This window comes from Bombyx mandarina, chromosome A1 (genome assembly GCF_030267445.1).
Source record: "Bombyx mandarina strain Sakado chromosome A1, ASM3026744v2".
Taxonomy (NCBI): Eukaryota; Metazoa; Arthropoda; class Insecta; order Lepidoptera; family Bombycidae; genus Bombyx; species Bombyx mandarina.
In genome coordinates this window covers 12,169,114-12,190,751 of record NC_143234.1, presented here as the reverse complement: position 1 = coordinate 12,190,751, position 21,638 = coordinate 12,169,114, and the positions used below count along the sequence as shown (strand labels likewise).

General features: G+C 42.1%; 1 protein-coding gene across 4 annotated transcripts in view; it reads left to right on the top strand.

Annotated features, from left to right (window-relative positions):
- Positions 1-276: 276 nt before the first annotated feature.
- bon (tripartite motif-containing protein bonus) overlaps positions 277-21,638 on the top strand; it is a 30,270-nt gene continuing 8,908 nt past the window's right edge. The window contains exons 1-16 of one of the 4 annotated variants that reach the window (XM_028179804.2): positions 277-755; positions 1,186-1,459; positions 1,713-1,829; positions 2,705-2,819; positions 4,495-4,612; positions 7,788-7,898; positions 14,629-14,777; positions 15,503-15,665; positions 16,447-16,591; positions 16,886-17,064; positions 17,940-17,957; positions 18,045-18,165; positions 18,259-18,348; positions 18,940-19,182; positions 19,952-20,088; positions 21,252-21,405. In XM_028179804.2, coding sequence (XP_028035605.2) covers positions 612-755; positions 1,186-1,459; positions 1,713-1,829; positions 2,705-2,819; positions 4,495-4,612; positions 7,788-7,898; positions 14,629-14,777; positions 15,503-15,665; positions 16,447-16,591; positions 16,886-17,064; positions 17,940-17,957; positions 18,045-18,165; positions 18,259-18,348; positions 18,940-19,182; positions 19,952-20,088; positions 21,252-21,405 — 2,278 coding nt within the window. In that variant the 5' untranslated portion in view covers positions 277-611. Of the gene's footprint in view, positions 756-1,185; positions 1,460-1,712; positions 1,830-2,704; positions 2,820-4,494; positions 4,613-7,787; positions 7,899-14,628; positions 14,778-15,502; positions 15,666-16,446; positions 16,592-16,885; positions 17,065-17,939; positions 17,958-18,044; positions 18,166-18,258; positions 18,349-18,939; positions 19,189-19,951; positions 20,089-21,251; positions 21,406-21,638 lie in introns of all 4 variants that reach the window. The other 3 variants (XM_028179802.2, XM_089739215.1, XM_028179805.2) reach the window with 3 other exon arrangements.

Here is a 21,638-nt window from a genome sequence, read left to right as displayed (position 1 = left end):
AACTATAATGTCAGGATACCAAATAAAGCTTACTTTGACCGTTGATGTATATTGTGCGTTTGTATCGGACTGATTACTTCGAACGACCTGTCCAAAATTTTGATGCCGGAAGACGATCATTTTTGTTTTATAAGATTATATTATGTTCTTGTAGCGACGGTCATGCATAATTTATTTACTTCCGAGTTTTATAGATGCACCCCAGCGACAGATTTATATGTACAGCTTTTAGTTTTTCCTTAGCTTTTTTCATTTGATTAAATTAGTTAGCCTGTAGCTTACCGTAGTCTATGCCTGACGGTGTCGTCTGGATTGGACGCATGTTAAAATTTTTCCGAGTTATATTATCTTGTTGATAAACTTAAGCTAAAGCTAGAAGTGTTGAAAGAAACATTAATTAATTTCGATAATTAATATTTTCAAACTAAAATTGAGTTATGATCAATAGTGTTGTTTCCTTTGTTGTCCTTCAAAAGACGCTGTGAAATGGTTGGATCTCGGTCCTTGATGGTTTATGTCGACGTCCTCACTAACTGAAGTGAAAGTTGTTGTGGTGAAAATGCATCTCTAAACAGTGAGTGCTCCGTACCGGAGATTGGAAAACTTTGTGAATGGAAAACGTGAACTTCCAACCGAGTGGCGAAGATATAGAACGGGCCCTGATGGACCTGGGGCCGCTTCTTGGTGTGACCATCAAGGAAGAGGTGCCCGATGATCTGGCCGAGCCAAGTGCACAGCCACCCTCCCAACTTGCTGTGAGTAACTTCTAATATGTTTAAAACTGCAATAAATAACTGTAAATTAAATGACAATCAGGAAAGTGCTAAAAATGCTGTGAATGAAGTGCTGGAATAGAAGCTAAGCCATAGCTTACTAATACTGCTCATTACTTTTTATCTCGGTTGCTCATGCTCATTTTAATTCAAAACACTGTAATTTTTTTTAAATTTCTAAAAGATTATTTTGTTTCCTTTACAACAGTTTTTATTTTCTTGGAAATTAGAAAAAACAACTGCCAAGGGACATGTACAATTCTCATGGTGAGTGCTTAGCATTGCTCATCAACATTAGCAATGCCAAGGGAGAAGTAGCAAAACCACTGCCTGTTGCTTCTTATGTATATAATTTCTTCATACCATTAGCATTGCAAACATAATATACAACATTAATTAATTTACACGACAGGTTGGGAGTTTGGCTGATGCACCAGTCGCAGGTGGATCTTCAGTGGCAGAAGGGGAAGCAGTGGAAAGCAATGATAAAGGTTCTGCAGATTCCCTGGCATCGCCCACCACGGGCCGAGCGCCTCTATCTAGTTTGAGATGTGTGCTGTGCTACAATTCATTAGCAAGCTTAACTGGAACACCCAAGCTCATGGAATGTCTGCATTCAATTTGCGAGACCTGCCTTAAAATCAAGATAGAGATGATAAAAAGTGCCAACAGCACAGAATTTCTTGGTAATAAATTATTTTTGTTTTCCTTACATCACTTTCATGATATATTATCATACTCTTTTCTTGAGATGTTATGGTATATTATGGTCTGGTGCAACGTTTGGAAGAGTTGTTTATACTGTGCTATTAGTTATTCATATTCTAAAAAATTGGTGTTGACACCAACATATTGATAAAAAATTTTGAACTATTAAGGGAAATGGGTGGTCACTTTCTTAACTGATAAAATAATATGGTGATTCTTTTCGTTTCCCAGGTGCAGAAAGGGTCACAATATTGTGTCCGATATGCAGGTTTGAATGCCAACAAGCAAACATGATAGACCAGCGTTTCTTTATTGAGAAAATGGCTTTGGAGCAAGTTGGAAATAATGGTATGATATTTATTTTATTAATTTATTATACACAGGCATAGGACTTCTAGTTGCCTATAAGAGAGAAGAGTGAAAAGAATCAAGTATGAACCAAATTAAATCATAATAATCAAAATTTACAAAAACGATGTCTGTGTAACAATAGATTACTTTCTGTTTTATTTTTTGACAGTCTAGATTCGAACTTCTAGATTGTTCTTCCCAGTTTAGGCTACTTTAACATCATACATTGTAATATTCCAATATTTCATTTACCCAGTCACACTTTAAAGTAAATGTTCCTGATACTAATCCACCAGGGTGTTTCCATTAGAAAAAGCTAATACCCATAGTGGAAAGTAGTGCTCCTTTTCGCAATGGGTGCTACATATTTTAAGGTCTTCTGATCTACAGCAGCACCCACAGAACCTTCACTCTATCCAGTTCTTTGTCCGGAGGAGACTTTAAAGCCTCCATTACGGTCTTTAGTGGCATACAGATAACACAGTCACACACACTTTTTTACTGGTGGTAGGACCTCTTGTGAGTCCACACAGGTAGGTACCACCGGCCTGCCTATTTCTGCTGTGAAGCAGTAATGTGTTTCGGTTTAAAGGGTGGGGCAGCCGTTGTAACTATACTGAGACCTTAGAACTTATATCTCAAGGTGGGTGGCGCATTTACCTTGTAGATGTGTATGGGCTCCAGTAACCACTTAACACAAGGTGGGCTGTGAGCTCTTCCATCCATCTAAGCAATAAAAAAAAACAAATGGATCAAGTTCACTAGCCACAACAAGGCGACATAAGTCTGGGTTTAGGGACAGGGAAAGGTATTTATTTAGATGTTTAAGACGCCTAGTATAAATACTAAGTGCAATGTTTCGGTTTGCGCAGGCGCAATAAGCGGTGACCAGCAGTGCAACAGCTGCGAGGATACGGAGCCGGCCACCAGCTACTGCGTGGACTGCGCGGAGTTCATCTGCGACAACTGTGTGCTTGCACACCAAAGGTAGGCAGTCGGTTTGGCATTGCGGTCAGCAGTTGTGATCTAGTCAGGGAGACCCATAGACACAGCCCACTGAGTTTCTCGCCGGATCTTCTCAGTGGGTCGCGTTTCCGATCCGGTGGTAGATTCTGCGAAGCACTGCTCTTGCCAGGGCCAGTGCTAGCAACACTCCGGTTTGAGCCCCGTGAGCTCACCTACACGTGGTCATATAATAATAGTATTGTTTTACTGCCATCAAAGTATTATTGGAATTTAAAGTTCTGCGCTAATGACAATCTGAAGTGGTTGTCAATTGAATTGAAGATTAGGAGTCATTAGATGTTATTAGGATTTCTGTTACTTGTTACTGTTACCTGTTACTTACTGTCTGTCACCCCCCTCGACCGGGTGGTATTCTTAAGTGAAATCTCCAGGCTTAAAAAAAGCGTCGGTTTCGATTCTCGGTCGCAGCCAGGATCGTTGCGAAGGATATTCGGTATTCGGGCTCTGGTTGAACTTGAACTTGTCTCATAAAGTTTCCACCTTGTCTTAGTGTGTAGTAATTTTCAAATCGTGGTAAAAAAAAAACCTAGAACACTATTATTTAACGGGCCCTCACCACGATTTTTAATGAGTTTTTTTATTTTATTTTATTATTATTGCATAGATGGATGGACGAGCACACAGCCCAGCTGGTGTTAAGTGGTTACTGGAACCCATAGACATCTACAAACTAAATGCGACACCCACCTCGAGATGTAAGTTCTAAGGTCTCAGTATAGTTACAACGGCTACCCCACCCTTCGAACCGAAACGCATTACTGCTTCACGGCGGAAATAGGCGGGGCGGTGGTACCTACCCGTGCGGACTCCCAAGAGGTCTAACCACCAGTGTTTACACAAATTTCCTTCACCGTGGAAGTCAATCGTGAACATTTGTTGAGTACGTATTTTATTAGAAAAATTTGTACCCGCCTGCGGGATTCGAACACCAGTGCATCACTTCAATACGAATTCACCGGACGTCTTATCCTTTAGGCCACGACGACTTCAAAACGACCCGAGGAGAAAACATTAAATACGAAAACATCGAGAGAATGACGGTAGTCTTAAAAAACGATAGATATCTCTTTTATTGCAAAAAATTAGTGGATATGGAATTTATGAGCTCACTGACTAAATACGTAAAGTGGGTAATGAAGGTCGTAGACAACTTTTCATGAACTCCGCCGAGTACTGAGCTATAGAATCGAAATATCTATTGATTTACGAATATCTCTCCTCGGAACACGAGACAGCTTCGCGGCAGAAATAGACAAAGTCGAGAATAAGGTTTTTTTTTATTGCCCTTGTAGGCAGACGAGCATACGGCCCACCTGATGGTGAGTGGTTACTGTCGCCCATGGACTTCAGCAATGCCACGGGCAGAGCCAAGCCGCTGTCTACCGCTTAATACTCTCCATAAGCCTCTTTTAAAGAAGGACATGTCATAGCACTGTCGGTGAATGCAGCGGTTCCAGGTAATATGGACGAACTCTGCTCCGATGGCGGGAGGTGCGATGGTAAAAAGGAGATGAGGGGATCATCTTACACAATTCCTCAGAGCACTCCCCATGGAACATACGGTACAAAATACATAGGGAACAAAAGTCCCTCTGCAGTTAAGTTTACAGTTAAGGTCATAAATGTTTTGTTGCAGACTGAAAATAACAAAAGACCACACGATAAAATCTAAGGAGGAGGCGGTGGCGGAACTGCAGGCCGCGCAGGGCTCCGCGCGCAACGCGCACGACATGTACTGCACCGAGCACGTGCAGGTACCCAGCACCCAGGCCGAACTCTTGTCTCAACCGGGGCTTCCAAAATTCAATAATAATTATAGATAAAAAGTATCCGCGTACATAGTTTATATACATGGTTGTAGTACATACGGTAGGTCCTGGTGGTAGGGCCTCTTGTGAGTCCGCGCGGGTGGGTACCACCGCCCTGCCTATTTCTGCCGTGAAGCAGTAATGCGTTTCGGTTTGAAGAGTGGGGCAGCCGTTGTATCTATACTTGAGACCTTAGAACTTATATCTCAAGGTGGATGGCGCATTTACGTTGTAGATGTCTATGGGGTCCAGTAACCACTTAATACCAGGTGGGCTGTGAGCTCGTCCAACCATCTAGGTCCAAAAAAAAGGGCAGCAGCTTGGCTCTGGCCCTGGCATTGCTGAAGTCCATGGGCGACGGTAAACACTCACCATCAGATGGGCCGTATGCTCGTCTGCCTACAAGGGCATTAAAAAAACACGCGGTAGACGTGGAACATTCTGAAGTGATCTATCTCATTCTCTCTCTAAATCGTATCGATGTATATGTTTGTCTCTTTTTAGTGTCGCTTCTTCGTTTCATCCAGTTCCAAATCACAAAGTGGCTAAAAAATTTATATCGTTATGTTAACACATTAACGCTGTCTATAAATACAATTAATTACAATATTGTGTAATTTTCACTAAAGTTCTCTTAATAGCCTCCGTTTCGAAGATATATCTACCCAAATGTAGAGTCTGTTTATAGTAGAATTTTCTAGATCAACTTCGAGAAGATTTTACGACTTTTCACGGTTTTATGTGCCCATTAGCCATTACCATGGTTTGGACCACGTTCATCCGCAATCCCATTCGTTGAGGAGTATAACTCGGTCATCCAACATCTTTTGCGAGTTTTGTAACGATTCTACCATCAGGACTGTGTCGTCTGCAAACCGTAAGGTTTGATAAGATAAGCCTTATCACTAATTGCGACAGTACTTATAGCCGTCGGGCCGATGCCTTCAATTTTGTATTGACGGTCACGGTCATGTTATCGATTGGTGCATTGAAAACAAAGACAGATTCTTCCGTCGCAACTAAAATTTCTGCAGTTTCTCTACTCAATGATTTAAAAAAAGTGGTTTTTATAACAAGAGTTAAGTTTTTGGGCAAGTTTTACGTTCTTACGTTTCCTAGATACGGAACAATGGTTGTGATTTGGTAAAAAGATGAGACTATCATCTCGCATAAAGAGACAGCGGAGCACATACACGCACACCGTGCTAAAGACTGCACCACTTTGGGAGGCTTAAACGACAACGGGAAGATTTTCCACCGAGCGGGTGATATTGCTCGGTAGACCGACGGTCCGAAAGTTGTTGTCCGGAACTTGTATATATGCAAGCTTATCTTGAAAATTCCGTAAGCGAGATTCAGGCATCTGTAAAATATCTTGCGTTGTATGATGGCTATCGCCACAACCACATCCACTAAAACATGTCGAGGTGGAGTACTCTACCGAGTTTAACCTTTGGACGCATAGATGGAGTTGGCTCATTGGTTACATTGATAGTGGCCCTTTGCCACTAAGAACACACAGAACTTATAGTACCCACACGTCCACAGAAGTTAGGCGTTTTGAATTCGTGAAATAGACCCTAATGACTAAATTAAGCAGTAAAAAAATAATGTACATACTATATAAAACATATTGAAGACGGTATAGAAAGAGATGCATTCGATGCAAAGTTATGTCAATACAATCTCGCACAACTCCGTACTGTTAATGATTACTTAAATATCACAATGAAATGATTATTATGTACAAAAATTGTAAAAACAAAAAGTTTTTATTGTACATAATTTTATTAACCCTTCCTCAAGAGTTTGAGGAATTCGATGCGCCGTGTAAACTATTTGTTTGTTTATTTGGTGATTGACATCTTGTTTATGTTTCTGATATCGTTTTTTTTATCACTGTATTGTTTTTTTTTTGTTTTTTTATTGCTTAGATGGGTGGATGAGCTCACAGCCCATCTGATGTTAAGTGGTTACTGAAGCCCATAGGCATATACAACGTAAATGCGCCAATCACCTTGAGATATCTAAGGTCTCAAGTGATGATGATGATTCATCCGACCGATTTCGGTTATGACGACCCCTTTGACTCCTATCCGTCGATTTGGCGCTCGTGCGCTCGAAGATCGCTTATATAGCCTATCTTCGCGGCAAAACTCCTTGCGCATTGAGGGCACGTAAGCAAGCCAATTAACGGAAGCGGTCAGATACGCAGGATATATTTAGGTGCGCAAACGTTTGCGCTCACGCAGGCGCACACCCTCGTCCTACCTTTCTTGGATCAGTAGAACGGGAAACCGCTACGACTGAAGAAGGGGTTGGATGTTGTGTCTGGCCGACGGTGACTATATGCCCTCCACCATCGCCCTAGGCCATCCACCTTGCCTTGCTGACCTGCCGAGTCCGCCAAGTCACGTTGCATATCTGCGTTGTGTTGCCTTTCTCGCCAAGTCAGACTTTGTGTGTTAAGCGGGAGGGAGCCGCGTGTAGGGATGGGTATTAAAGAGATGAGGAGAAGAGGGAGTTAGGAGTAGGAAGGACAGGATACTGTAGCCACGGAAGAGTAGGTTGTGGTCTATAGTAGCTCAGGGAAGGCGGGATCGCGTGCCCGTGCACTCAGTAATATACTACCGGACAAATAGTATATTTGAGGGCCCCCTGCCTGTGAAGTCAACTGTATCAAATATCTCTGATCTCAAGTATAGATACAACGGCTGCCCCACCCTTCAAACCGAAACGCATTACTGCTTCACGGCAGAAATAGGCAGGGTGGTGGTACTCACCCGCGCGGACTCACAAGAGGTCCTACCACCAGTAATTACGCAAATTAAAATTTTGCGGGTTTCATTTTTATTACGCGATGTTATTCCTTCACCGTGTAAGTCAATCGTGAACATTTGTTGAGTACGTATTTCATTAGAGAAATTGGTACCCGCCTGAGATTCGAACACCGGTGCATCGCTCAACGCGAATGCACCGGACGTCTTACCCGTTAGGCCACGACGACTTCTACATTGTTGCACAGCTAAGTTTCGGCTTGACATCCCCATTGTGGGACGTCCTGTATAGGGTTGGTCCGCGGCACAAATTGAAAGATAAATATGGTAATTTTCGTTTTCAGGAGCGGCTCTCTCTGTTCTGTGAGACGTGTGACCGGTTGACTTGCCGAGACTGTCAGCTGCAGCACCACCGCGACCACAAGTATCAGTTCAGCACCGAAATGGCCGCACAGGTAATAATTATAACTAGTGGTCCCCCTGATAATCGAAATTCGACTATCACTAATTGAAATTATAAATTTGTACACTGTTATGATTCTATTGTCAAAGGATATTTATTATACTTTTATAATCACAGATTTTTCCAAGACCACACTATAGACATATATTTATTTTAAAGACAAACAATATTTAATCTTTTTTTTTTTAATGGATTTTATGACCTGGTAGCTGAGACCTTTAAGTCATATCTTACTTTAAATTATATTCATATTTTTATGAAAAATTATATTATGGAGTGAAATGATATGAAGATGATTAATTTGAGACATTAATCAACTGGGATGAAATTAAATGGGATGAAATATAATCTCAGTAAAATGGTGGTCATTTACTAAGATTTTTTGAGTGGACTTTTTGGAGGATCCCGAGAAGTTCCGTCCAGCGGCTTTGTTTCATTTTCCCACATTTGTGCACCTTCACAGATATTAAACAGTTAATAAACCACCATTACTACACATTTAAATCCGAAGAAACACTAAATAGACAAAATAAAACAAATCACACAACTTCACTCCTCGCGTTCCCGCCAAAAAGTCCAATATTTAATCTTTTTTTTTTTTAAGACATTTTATGACCTGGTAACTAAGACCTTTAAGTCATGTCTTATTTTACTTTATTTTCTTAATTTTATGAAAAATGATAATATGGAGTGAAATGAAATGAAGATGATTAATTTGAGACATTAATCAACTGGGATGAAATTTAATGAAATGAGATGATATGGGATGAAATATAATCGCAGTAAAATGGTGGTCATTTACTGAGATTTTTTCAGTGGACTTTTTGGAGGAACCCGAGAAGTTACGTCCAGCAGCTTTGTTTCATTTTCCCACATTTGTGCACTTTCACAGATATTAAACAGTTAATAAACCACCATTATTACACATTTAAACCTGAAGAAACACTAAATAGACAAAATAAAACAAATCACACAACTTCACTCCTCGCGTTCCCGCCAAAAAGTCAATATTTAATCTATTCTCAATTTGACCACAGACTATAAGCAATAAGAAAATTTTGACAATAAACAAATAGTATGCATAAGTGTGTGTGTGTCAAATACATGGTAGTGTGTGTAATGTTTTTATTTTATTGATTTAAAGTATTTTTTTATGCATAATATAAAAAAATATTAACATTCTGCACTCCTTCTCTATAAGTGTAGGAAATTTCATACTCTTCCGTCCGTCTGATTTTCGTAAAAAGGGGTACAAAGTTTTTGCTTCACGTATTAATATATAGATACCGTGAAATGTTTTTAAGGCCCGTAAAAGAAATTAAATTCGATGATGACACCTGTTTAATTAATCGGTTTGGTTTGCGTAACCCAAAACATTTAATTATTTTTTTGGTTCAATAGCTCGTGACGTCACATGTCAGTAAACAGGCTGAGCGTAACACGGTTATACATATTAGACAGCTGTTTATTGAAAAGCTAGATTTTAGTGAAATTATATTTTTAAATATTTACTTTATTGATGTGCCTTTGGAAAACATACAGCATTGTATTATGAAGAAGCAGTGTGTACTTAGCTTAAATTCCTTGTCTATGTCCAACCATAGACAGTCAATTTAGTTCCATCTTTAGCCGCTAGGTGCTGCCAGCAAGTATAAAGGAAGCGCAGCCATCTTTGATCTTCATAGCGTTGTGTACTTTCGTACTGTGAAGTCGCAAATCCACAAATATTTATTCGACTTCTTATTAATTGCAAAAAATATTTATTTTGTGTTTCTATGAGTGTTATTTTGCAATCATTACGAGTATTATTTACCAATCCTATCATCGGACGCCATGAATCACGCGTCATCTGTTGGAGGTGATGTTGAGTCAAGCTCCATAATTTCCGAGAGGGAAGATGTCCAGGCGAGACGCGATGGAGACGCCTTGCGTTCGAACAGCTCGTCAAGCGAAAAAGAACAAAAGGAGTCTCTGCGTAAGAAACGACGGGATTCAAAGGTAACGGTCGATCTTCGAATCGGCTCGTTGTCCCACCAGGTCAGTGACGTTGTAAATCTAATAATGCATCAACTGTGTGTAACAATTGAATGTAACGAAAATTGTTGTAAACAAATTGATCTCGTCAATACGGAAATTTTGACAAAAACACAACAGATTTAAACTAATAATCTTTGTAACATAATTACTGAAAACTTTGGCAAATCGTCTCCGTCGTACAAGTTACCTGTAAAAGCGTTTTAAATTGTATACGGAAAAAAGGGCTGTATGGATAGAAATAAGACGTCAAAGTTTAATTTCCGTGGTCTCTAACAAAGTATCCTGTTGCCAAAGCACTACTCATTGAGGAATCTTTTGTTTGATAATACTAAATTGAAATCTATTCAGTCCCTCGGAGGGCTACAATCCTATTTGTCACGACCTCGTACAAAAGGCAAGCCAAACATTATAAACAATCATAGTCCGTAACATCTGGCACAATCCAGAGGGGGGCAATTGAAGACACCGACGGGAGGCACTGAGTGCCACCAAAATTGTAATAATTTGTAAACCATGTATGGTTACCAAATACCAAAAGAAAAAAAAAAAAAAAAAAAAAAAAAAAATTCTGCGTAAGAAAAGCGACGGATCAATGCGTCCAATTTTCGATCTTCGAGAGTTGAACAAGGTCGTAAAGATAAAACACGTAACTGTTTTCGGACACCTCGGTACCAAACTTTCTCCACCCAGGGGACTGGATGATAGAATTAAACATTTCTCAGGAATATTTTTCTAGTATCAGTCGCAAAATTTCGTCGATACTTCTTGAGGATCAGTACCAAGGTACCAGTATCAGTACCTTCAGGAAGGAATCGGTACCTTCTTATGAGTTAGTATGAAATGACATGCCTACCCTTCGGTCTGGCTTCAGAGCCACACCTTTTTTGCTTCTATAACATGCGGGTCGCAGAGACCTTGCGTGCAAAGGGAACTCGAGTGCTAGTGTCTACCTAGACGACTTCCTTTTGGTCGACCAAGACAAATCCAAGTTGAAACTTCAGGCTGCAGAAGCTGTGAAGCTTTTGGATTAACCTTTTTTGCTTCCATAACATGCTGGATCGCAGAGACCTTGCGTGCAAAAGGAACTCGAGTGCTAGTCTACCTAGACGACTTCCTTTTGGTCGACCAAAACAAATCCAAGTTGAAACTTCAGGCTGCAGAAGCTGTGAAGCTTTTGGATTATCTGGGCTGGCATGTCAATTTCCATTATATAGGGTGCTCGGTCGCTCGGTCGCGGAGATATTGCGTGCAAAGTCGAGTGCTAGCTTACCTACACGACTTAATCTTGTTTCACCAAGACAAATAAACGTTTTTGTTCCCATAGCATGCTCGGTCGCGGAGACCTTGCGTACATAGGGAAGTCAAATGTTAACGTACCTACGCGACTTTTTTGGTCCTTGAAGACAAATAAACCTTTTTGCTTCCGTAGCATGCTCGGTCGCGGAGGCATTGCGTGCAAAATCGAAAGTGCTAGCTTACCTACACGACTTGATCTTGTTTCACCAAAACAAATAAACGTTTTTGCTCCCATACCATGCTCGGTCGCGAAGACCTTACGTACATAGGGAAGTCAAATGTTAACCTACCTACGCGACTTTTTTGGTCCATGAAGACAAATACACCTTTTTTGCTTGCATAGCATGCTCTGTCGCGGAGACATTGCGTGCAAAGGGATGTTGAGTGTTATCCCACCTACGCAAATTCCACCTGGTCCATCAAAAGAAGTCCAAGTTGAGTCTTCAGGCCACATAAGCTGTAAAGCTCTTGGATTATTTGGGCTGCCAAGTCAGCCTTACAAAAAATCAATTAGTACACTGGTTCAAGAGATGACATGTTTAGGGATTCGATGGAAAATTGCGAGAAATAAAGTGGCCACTCAACAACATCCTAGCTCAAACTCTGACGGAATTACATCAATCTATGCTAACTTGCAAATTGCGAACTTGAAAATTCTTGCGAAGTTTCAAGAAAAAACACCCCCGTAAAAACGGGCCATCCTACATCTGTTAACAATTAAATGCAGCGCTGACGCGGAGCCCCATCTCAGACATTGCCGATACACAAAACCAACCATTTCCTGGCAACGGAAGCTTCGGACATGTGTAGGGGTTACAAATGCAGTGCTGACACGGAGTCACATGTCAAACATTGCCGAGACACAAAACCAACCATTTCCTGGCAACGGAAGCTTCGGACATGGGTAGGGGTTACAATTAGACAAAATATTAACGTCCTGTCTATGGTCAGCTCAACAACTGAAACGGCTCAGCCACAAAAGAGCTATTTGCAATGGTGGTGACAATCAAAATGAATCTGAAAGTATTTCACTAGCGTTGACCTTTCGATCTTTAAACCTAAGCGATAAGTTCAAGATAACTGTCAGCTTATAATCTCTCGGGGAGATACAACATCGTAACCGACAGGCTATCACGAGGAAATCAACCTGCGAAATGGCACTTTTTACCACAAGTGACCACAAAAGTTTTTCGAAAGTGGGGTCATCCGGATATAAACCCATTCGCCGACCAAGATTGGATACCTTCAGCAGACCGTAGAGGATGCAACTAGCATGGAGAATTCCTCCTCTCAACCTTCTCCCCAGAGTACTGACTCACTTCAAGTGTCTAGGGAACCTACCTGGTAGAGTTCCCAGACTGAGCGAAAGCATTTGGGTTCCAAGCCCTCAGATCCCGAACGCTAGATAACGCGCACGAAATCCAAAACCTGCCTCCTCCACAGGGTAAACATTAACCCTGAAAGCTTAGAAAGGGGGGGGGGGGGGGAGGTTGTACAAATAATAGACTGGTCTACACAGGAGAAGATTTATTTAAAATTAGCTGGTGTCAATCCACTTTGCCAGCATACTTACCAGCGACTAGAAGATGGTGCATATGGTGCTACAGATTTAAAATTGATCCTAAGTCTGCAGATGTTGCCAAATTCTTTTTTCTTTTCCAAAAAGAAAATTTTGCCTATAAAACAATCCTTCTGCATAAAGCAGCGCTGTCGACTTTCTGTGGGCAACATACATGTAGGATAGCGAACATTCTCAAGCTCTCTAATAAAAATTGCTATTCTAAAAAAGCCATCGGAATAACTAAACAAAATTCAACTACTTATTACAACTTTACTAAGTATAGTCCCATTCACATGAGATCCGAGAATAGTTCTAAATTGGTTTTCTTCAAACCCAGCCACCACCAGATCACGCCTCAAGGTAGCTTGAAGGACACCAACAACCATGTTGCTGGCTACTGGACGCAGAGTTAATGATCTTACTTTGCTCAACATTTAACAGAGAAAAACATCTTTCTGATACCAGTCATTGGATCTAAAATTAAAATCCATTTTCGTCAATAATCTGCATAAGTGCTTTCTAAACATGAAACTAAAGACATGCCCAGTAAGATTCGTAAGGACTTTTTTCTAACTATGTGTGTTGTCACAAAAGCGGCATACCGTACTGTAATTGGAAACTGGTCTTCGTTCAACCTTACGAGGTAGTGGCATCAACCCATATCTAAGAAGTTGTAGATCAGCAGTAGCCTCTGAGATGGATTGGTAATGAACCAATAGACGAAATACTTTCTAGAGGCAAATGCAAATCATCCAAACGTTTACAATAATTATTTCCGAATAATAGAACTTCCTAAAGATCCTCACGATTCTTTTTTTCAAAACATTTACACCTACATGATGTATATACATCATTTATACAATTTATACATTTTCTTGTATATACAAGATAAAATGTTTATTACAAACTTATAAATATTTTTTAATTATTGAATTAACATGGAAGTTAACAACTGTGTTTTTTCGATTTCATAATTATATAAATTATGAACATTATCATTGCGCTTCATAATTTTATTATGGCTTTACCTATTTCATCATAGCGTTGTGCTTAATAATTTCACCAGCAGATAACAAACACGTCTTCATAATACAATGCTGTATGTTTTCCAAAGGCACATCAATATTACGGTTTTACATAACAATAAAACCGATATTATGTGCCGAGAAGGAAAACATACAGCATTGCAGGAAGTTCTTCCTGGTGAAGACTATGAAGATCAAAGATGGCTGCGCTTCCTTTATACTTGCTGGCAGCACCTAGCGGCTAAAGATGGAACTAAATTGACTGTCTATGGTTGGACATAGACAAGGAATTTAAGCTAAGTACACACTGCTTCTTCATAATACAATGCTGTATGTTTTCCTTCTCGGCACATAATATCGGTTTTATTGTTATGTAAAACCGTAATATTATAAGCCGCGCCAATAAAGAAATGAATCGAAAATGGCGTCTATGTACCTTCACTGGCAGATGGTAGGGTCAACAAATAAAAATAAAGATAGAAAGAAAAAGTTGTTTATTGTAAAAAAATATAAAAAAAACAAATGAGAATGTACTTTACTTTACAATAACAATAACAAATTTAACAAAAACAACAAAATAACAACGAAATAACGAACAGATAACAACAGAATTTGAGAGAAAACAGAGCACGTCGAGACAGTGTGAGAACAAAGTCAGAACTGTTTTTTTTGCATACAGTACGCGCCGTTTGCGACTAAAGACAGCAATAGATTAGAGTGAGAGCGCATGATCGCCGCCGCCATTTTAGATTCGTTTCTTGATTGGAAGTACCGATTGATGATGATGATGTACTTGTCTGCAGGCCAGGTCGAGCATCTCCTCGCTGCTGTCGGAGGTGAGCTACAAGCGCGTGCTGCTGGGGTCCGCCATGAAGGTCATCCGTGACCGGCACGCGCTCATCGCGGACAAGAAGCGGGCGCTCGTCCACGACATCACGCAGACCGTAGTCAAGTTAGTGCACAGCAGATGACGACTTAAGCCTCTTGTAGGCAGCCTACCTGATAGAACCACGACCTAGTGAGAATCGCTGGGTCACGTTGGATGCAGGTGGCAACGGACCGGCCGCACTGCATCAGCAGTGGACAAGCTGAGATGATGATGAGCTCACCTGATCACAGGTAGTCATCATCGGTCATGAACTTCGACAATGCGCCCCAGTCAAGATGTTGTCTAACACGAACTGCATACCACTGGCTATTACACATTTAATTAACAGATTCACGTCAACTTGAATTCCACCACGCCTTTACTGGTGCTAGGACCTCTTGTGAGTACGCGGGTAGGTACCACCACCTCGCCTATTTCTGCCGTGAAGCAGTAATGCGTTTCGGATGAAGGGTGGGGCAGCCGTTGTGACTATACTTAAGATCTTAGAACTTATATCTCAAGGTGGGTGGCGCATTTACGCTGTAGATGTCTATGGGCTCCAGTAACCGCTTAACACCAGGTGGGCTGTGAGCTCGTACACCGATCTAAGCAATAAAAATAAATAAATATCAAATTCACGTCAACTTGAATGCCACCACGCTTTTGGGTCCCCCATTTTGCTGATCAGAATGTACGACTGCTTCACGAGGGTTATGTTCCCAGGCTCCCGACACGCCCCGTCGTTACTCGCTTGTGGGTTCATTGATCTCAATAAGCAGACCGTTTGTGATTTTTGTCAAAATTTTCAGGTTAACTAACGCGATAAACACCCGCGGTAAGCAGCTGGTGCTGCGGCTCAACGAGGTGTGCGACGCCAAGCAGCGGACCCTCACCGAGAAGAAGGAGGCGCTGGAGCAGCTCGCCGCCATCACCGACCACTGCGTCAAGTTCGTCACGGCGGCGCTCGAGCAGGTCCGTAACTTCCACTGGGTCGCACCCACCCACCACCCACCCGCTCCGTAACCGAGGCTCGCTTTGAATATATAAATAGTTGTTGTTCGAAACCATTCTGTGGGTGTTGAGTTTATTACCACGGCAACACTGGTCGCGAATTTACGGGGCATTCGTGACTTGACATTTGTCAGTTCTCGGTCGGAAAGATAGATGCGCGTGTCGGCTCTATGGTATCTCATCATCTCATACTTTCCTTACTACATCCTCATCTTGAAGACTCCTATCTTACGTGATACGACGAGGTCATCGGTTCGTGGTGAGTGATAAGTTATTAATTTATTAAGAATGATTATATTATACGGCGTCGCGGATCCCGGCACGTGTTTGACTCCTCGTGCTAGTTTCCGGAGCTCCAGGCTACCACGCGGAGGCTGAATTATTTTTTATTTATTTTTTATTGCCCTTGTAGGCCTTCTGCCTTATAGGCAGACGAGCATGCGGTCCACCTGATGGTGAGTGGTTACCGCCGCCCATGGACTTCAGCAATGCCAGGGGCAGAGCCAAGCCGCTGCCTACCGATTCAACAGTTGTTATACGATATTTAAAATCTCCGCACTACGCATATTTAATTCGGTCCAGTGGCATCACAGACTGCACGGCTATCGCGTACAGACATGACGTGGCTGCAGCGAGCTGGCTCGGGGCTGACCGAGTGCTGGTCTCGCAACTATCGACGACACAAATCTGACGGTATCGCGTCATAGCGTTACCACTAACCGTCGCTGCGTCCCCTCCCCAGGGCAGCGACACGGCGCTGCTGTACTCCAAGCACTCGGTGTGCGCGCACCTGCAGCGCATCAAGAGTCGCCGGGCGGACATACCCAACCCGGAGATACCCGTCCGGATCAACCTGGCCCTCGACAAATTACCTGAACTGATTCGAGGTTATACCATTTGAACAGCTCTTTTATTTAAATTGAAATCTGATTTTGAAATATTCAATTCAATTTCAATTCTCCTCTAGTTAGTTATATGCTAAGTTGTTTAATAAAATATGATTTTAACTCAAGATTTAACTAAAGAATTGCCTTCCCATAAGCGTTTGGCAGAATAATTTAATCAAATATCAAACGAATTTTAAACTAACAAACACAACTTCAGCCTTTTAATTACTAAAAAATTTTCTAACGCCTGAGTTTTATTGAAAACGGTCACTAAACTTTAGTTTGGTATGACAGTATTGTCGACAATCGGCGCCATAGTGGTGGACGGCAAGGTGGACGGGGGCTGCGGCGGATCCCCCGCGGCGACGTCCCCGTACCCCGCGCCCGCCCCCGCCGCCGCCCCCGCGCCCGTCCCCGCTCCCGCCCCCAACAACTCCGCTGTCGTGGCCCTACAACAAGTCGCTATGCACCAGGTATATTATTTATTTTAAATTCTTCATCCTCTTATACTCCGATTAGTACTATAAATATTCTATAAACGTTTTAAAAATCAATTATTCAAATCAAATTATTGAACCTTTCAATAATATTATTTACTTGTAAAGTTTAAAAAGGAATAAAAATTGTGTATCAAACCTTTACGCATAGGTTTATTTAGTATCTGCATACCCAAAATGGGCATTGTCCTTTTTATTTCTTTGATTGAAAAAACGTTTCGAGATATTTAGAGATCCTTTTTTCGAGATCAGGAACTTTTAATCAAAAATAATCTTTAATTGTCAATGTTTATAATTAAATATGTTTGACCTTTGTTTGTTCTCAGAAAATGTCATCTTTGGCTTTGCACAAATATGTAGATACTTTAGCCTGTATTTTTATATACTCTGTATGACACTCACATATCAGTTTAATTATGAGCTTACCGATAATCTCAAACCACTCTTCTAATTAGAACTCAAAGTATGAAGGCATAACCGCTATGACTGACTTGAACACTTTTAAGTTGAGCGTCCACATATAAATGGTGTGACGTCATGCCTAGATACATATACGATGAACTAACTGCTTTCTTAAATTTTATTACTAAATCGAATAGCACAATTTACGTTATTTTATTTATCGATTAATTTCTATGTTATAAGCATAAAAATGTTATAATTGGTTTACAATTTAAAAAAAAACCAGTTGATTTTATGACACTTTTTGTTTTTATCTAAACGCTTACTAACATTTTCGTTGTGATGTTTACGGTTTTTGACAACTGCACGATCCGAAATTGCTCTGTTCATTTATAGTAAAGTGAATGTGATGAAAATTTATATAGAGTTAATTGTTGTATGTCTGTCAGACAGTGGAAAGATATCAGGTTAGTCTAAATACTACATATAACACTTTGGAGCCTCGCTTCATGTAGTCTCCCTTCCCTTGTCATTGTGTCGCGTTGTGTGCGCAGTCGTACGTGGCGTCGGTGGCGGGCGCGGGCTACATGTCGCTGGCGGGCGGACGGGCGCGCCCGCACACGCCGCTGCGGCACCCGCACGTCACCTCCACCACGCACCCGCACCACCTGCACGGTACGTGGCGCCCCGCGGCCGCTCCGCTGCTCGTAGCGCTGCTCGTAGCGCTGCTGTGTGCTCATGTGTGCTCATGTGTGCTCATGTGTGCAGGGATGAGCGAGCTGAACCTGCGCGGGCTGCTCAACGCGGCGGGACGGGGCCGCGCGCCGCACCCCGCCGTGCACCACGCCTACCAGCAGAGTTAGTGTATTGTATTGCCCGTCCTCACACTCACTGCATTATTTAAGGCTCTAGGCTAAGTACTTAACTGTAGGCAGCGGCTTGGCTCTGTCCCTGGCATTGCTGGAGTCCGTGGGCGGTGGTAAACACTCAACATCAGATGGGCCGTATGCTCGTATGCCTGCAAGGGCAATAAAGAAAGGCTCACTGTTGATACTACGCTGTATTGTAATTATTACTTTTTAAATAAAATGTCATTATTCATTGAATTGACTCGCGTGCCCCCCGCCGCTTGCTGACGGTACTGTAACTGCCTCACAGGGGGTCAACACAATCCAATGATTGATCCAATGCGTTATTGATTTATATATCGATTTTCACGGACGGCACAGCCGTTACAGAATACAATTCAGGGTTCAATCTCGTCTCTCAGAATGAGTACACGTCGCGGCGCTCGGGGCTACTTAGCAGCAGATGGGCCGTGACCTCGTCGTCTGCTCATATCATTGTAGCTCAGGCATAGTATCGTAATGTTATAACTAGTTAGTAGACAAATATGCTGATAGTGATCAAATACATTTATTTATATGAAAAACGTGATACTAATTTCAGTGATGAATGCATACGGTGGCACCGGGTACAACAGCGCTCCCAACCCCGGACAGGGGTTTAACGCCAGTCCAGCCGCCGCCCCTGGGTACAGCGGGGGCGCGCCCGGGGGTGCCGCGGGGGGACTCGTGGGGGGACACGCGGGCCCCACCGGAGGACGTCGCAGTGTGGGGCCCCGCACTCCCTCGCCCGCCCCCCACTACCCTCCCGCTAAATGGCACATCCCACAACACAATTCACACAACGGTGAGTGTAAGTAATTATGGAGAAAAATGATATCCTACTATTCATTATTTTACAAGTAATGTTACTTTTCCAAGTTTGAAAAAATATCCATATTATAAGCGCTATTGTGTAAGGGCCCCGGGGAGGCGACACGCTCCATATCACGGACACAAATGTGAAAGTTTAAAATAAGATTTTTTTTAATATCTGGTAGGTGTAGGTAATGCTAGTCGCTGTTATTATTTCACATCATTATTACATTATCATTGTTATATGCAAAATAGTACAAATAGTAATCCATTTTGCACGAGGGTTAGCTGGTAGGTAAGGCTTTATAGCATCAAATTCACCTTTGTAGTTGCTTTTTATGTACAACGAGGAAGTTATTATTTTTTCATTTTATCGATCGCAGAACGCACTATAAGGATGTCTCCTGTCTAAAAATCACTAAATATGCAACAACAAAAGAGTTCATGTGAAATATCTCGCCATCCCTCTCACGCCGTAACGGTGACGTCATGAATCACTACATGCGTCCTTTTTATTTTATTAGCTACCGGAGTATCAATAATTCAGCTTAGATAATCGTGAATGAAGATATAACATTCTTGATCTTCAAAGCTTAAAACGTGAGTAAGTTTCAGTATTTTAGGTCGTTGTCTCTGGGCAGTAGGCTGTATGGGCTTAGATTCCCTTGCCTTTCCTAATAGGGAAAAAATGTACCAAAAAAAAATGTCTGGGCAGTGTCGAGTAATCAATAAGAAAGCTAATCATCCCCCGTGTTCTCCAGGCGGACCGGAGCTGGCGGCGGGCGGCGGCGCGCCCCCCAGCGGCGGCTCGGAGTACAAGATCACGCTGTCCCGGCCGCGCCCGCAGCCCGCCGTCGTCACCTCCACCAACCCCAAGACGCCCAGCCCCAGCCTCAACGTACGTACCGCACGCGCCGCCGCGCACTGTTGTTGCGAGTAAGAGCCTGTTCACACATGGTCTCCGTTTTACTGCTTCGTTTTGTCGAATACGTTTTAAAGTTATACTTCTTTAGGCGCGTTATGAAAAATTGATGAGAGTGAAATTTTACGATGCGCGCGCACCGTGACACAAAATTAACAGAATGAAGTTGCCCAATAAATCGCTCATTACAATACGACCGACGTAACTGGCGAGTCTGAATATAGCCGCAGGTAAACTTTCGCGCATGTACACTCGTAAAAAATGTGTTATTAGCATTCATTTTTTTGTAATATAAATGATAAAATTATTATTTAATATAATTCATATTAAATATAATTAAATTATTAACGTTAAATATTTATTATTAATTATTTAATATTTAAAAAAAAACAATTATAAAAATAAAGTATAACTTCTGACGCGCGTACATAAGTATTTTTTTTTATCGATGGATCATGGAGTTGTATGAGCGACTTCACATATATACAGTATTCAATATACAGTAAAAAAAAACGGTCCCATAAATTATGACATTCCGTTTTGTCATCGAGTAATACTGGATGAACGGAATACGTATCCGTCATATTTCCGTAAAGTTTACCGGATAGAAACTGTGCCGGGGTGAGGGGGCCGGCGGGCGGTGCAGCTAGACAAACAAGTTTCATCCTGGTAGAATAGCGGCGGTATACTACGAATTTGTGAACATCGTATCCAGTAATGACGGATACGTTTAACGTTATACGGTGCTTATATGTGAACAAACCATATTTATACCGGTCACCGTTCTCGTCGAACCCGTCGCTTGCGACGAAGGGCTCCACGAGTAAATTAACCCACAGACACAGCCCACTGAGTTCTCGCCGGATCTTCTCAGTGGGTCGCGTTTCCGATCCGGTGGTAGATTCTGCGAAGCACGACTCTCGCTAGGGTTTGTGTTAGCATCGTTGTCAGGTTTGAGCCCCGTGAGCTCACCTACTAGTTAAGGTTACGCTGAAATAGCCTCTCAAGGCTATCAGCTTAGGTAGGAAAAAAAAGGATATTTTTTTGTCGTATCCGTTAAAACGGGCACCGTATACACGGAGACTATTTGTGTGAACGTAGCCTAACGATTGGTTGCTCCAGCTCACCGCTTGTGACAGGGCGGCGCCAGCGAGCTGGACGCCGTGTGCGCCGAGTCCGTGCAGGACCTCATGGCCACCATCGCCAAGCTGGACTCCAACGGCGTGCAGGTGCTGCCCGAGCACTCCCCCGCGCCCCTCGTGCACTCCTCCACCGACCCCGACCCCGCCCCAGGTGACTATACCACGCTGAGGGACAACCATTAGCTGACCCGGCAGACTTCGTAGTGCCTCAATCGATAAATAAAAGACCTAATTTTTGTATAAAATAAACTTAGAACAAACAAAAGGAATCCGTCCAACAGGGGACATATCAAAGGAAAAACAAAATTGTAATTTTTATTTAATTCCGGGCATTTTCATATTTATTTACCTTTTAAACTTTCTCTGGACTTCCACGAATAATGT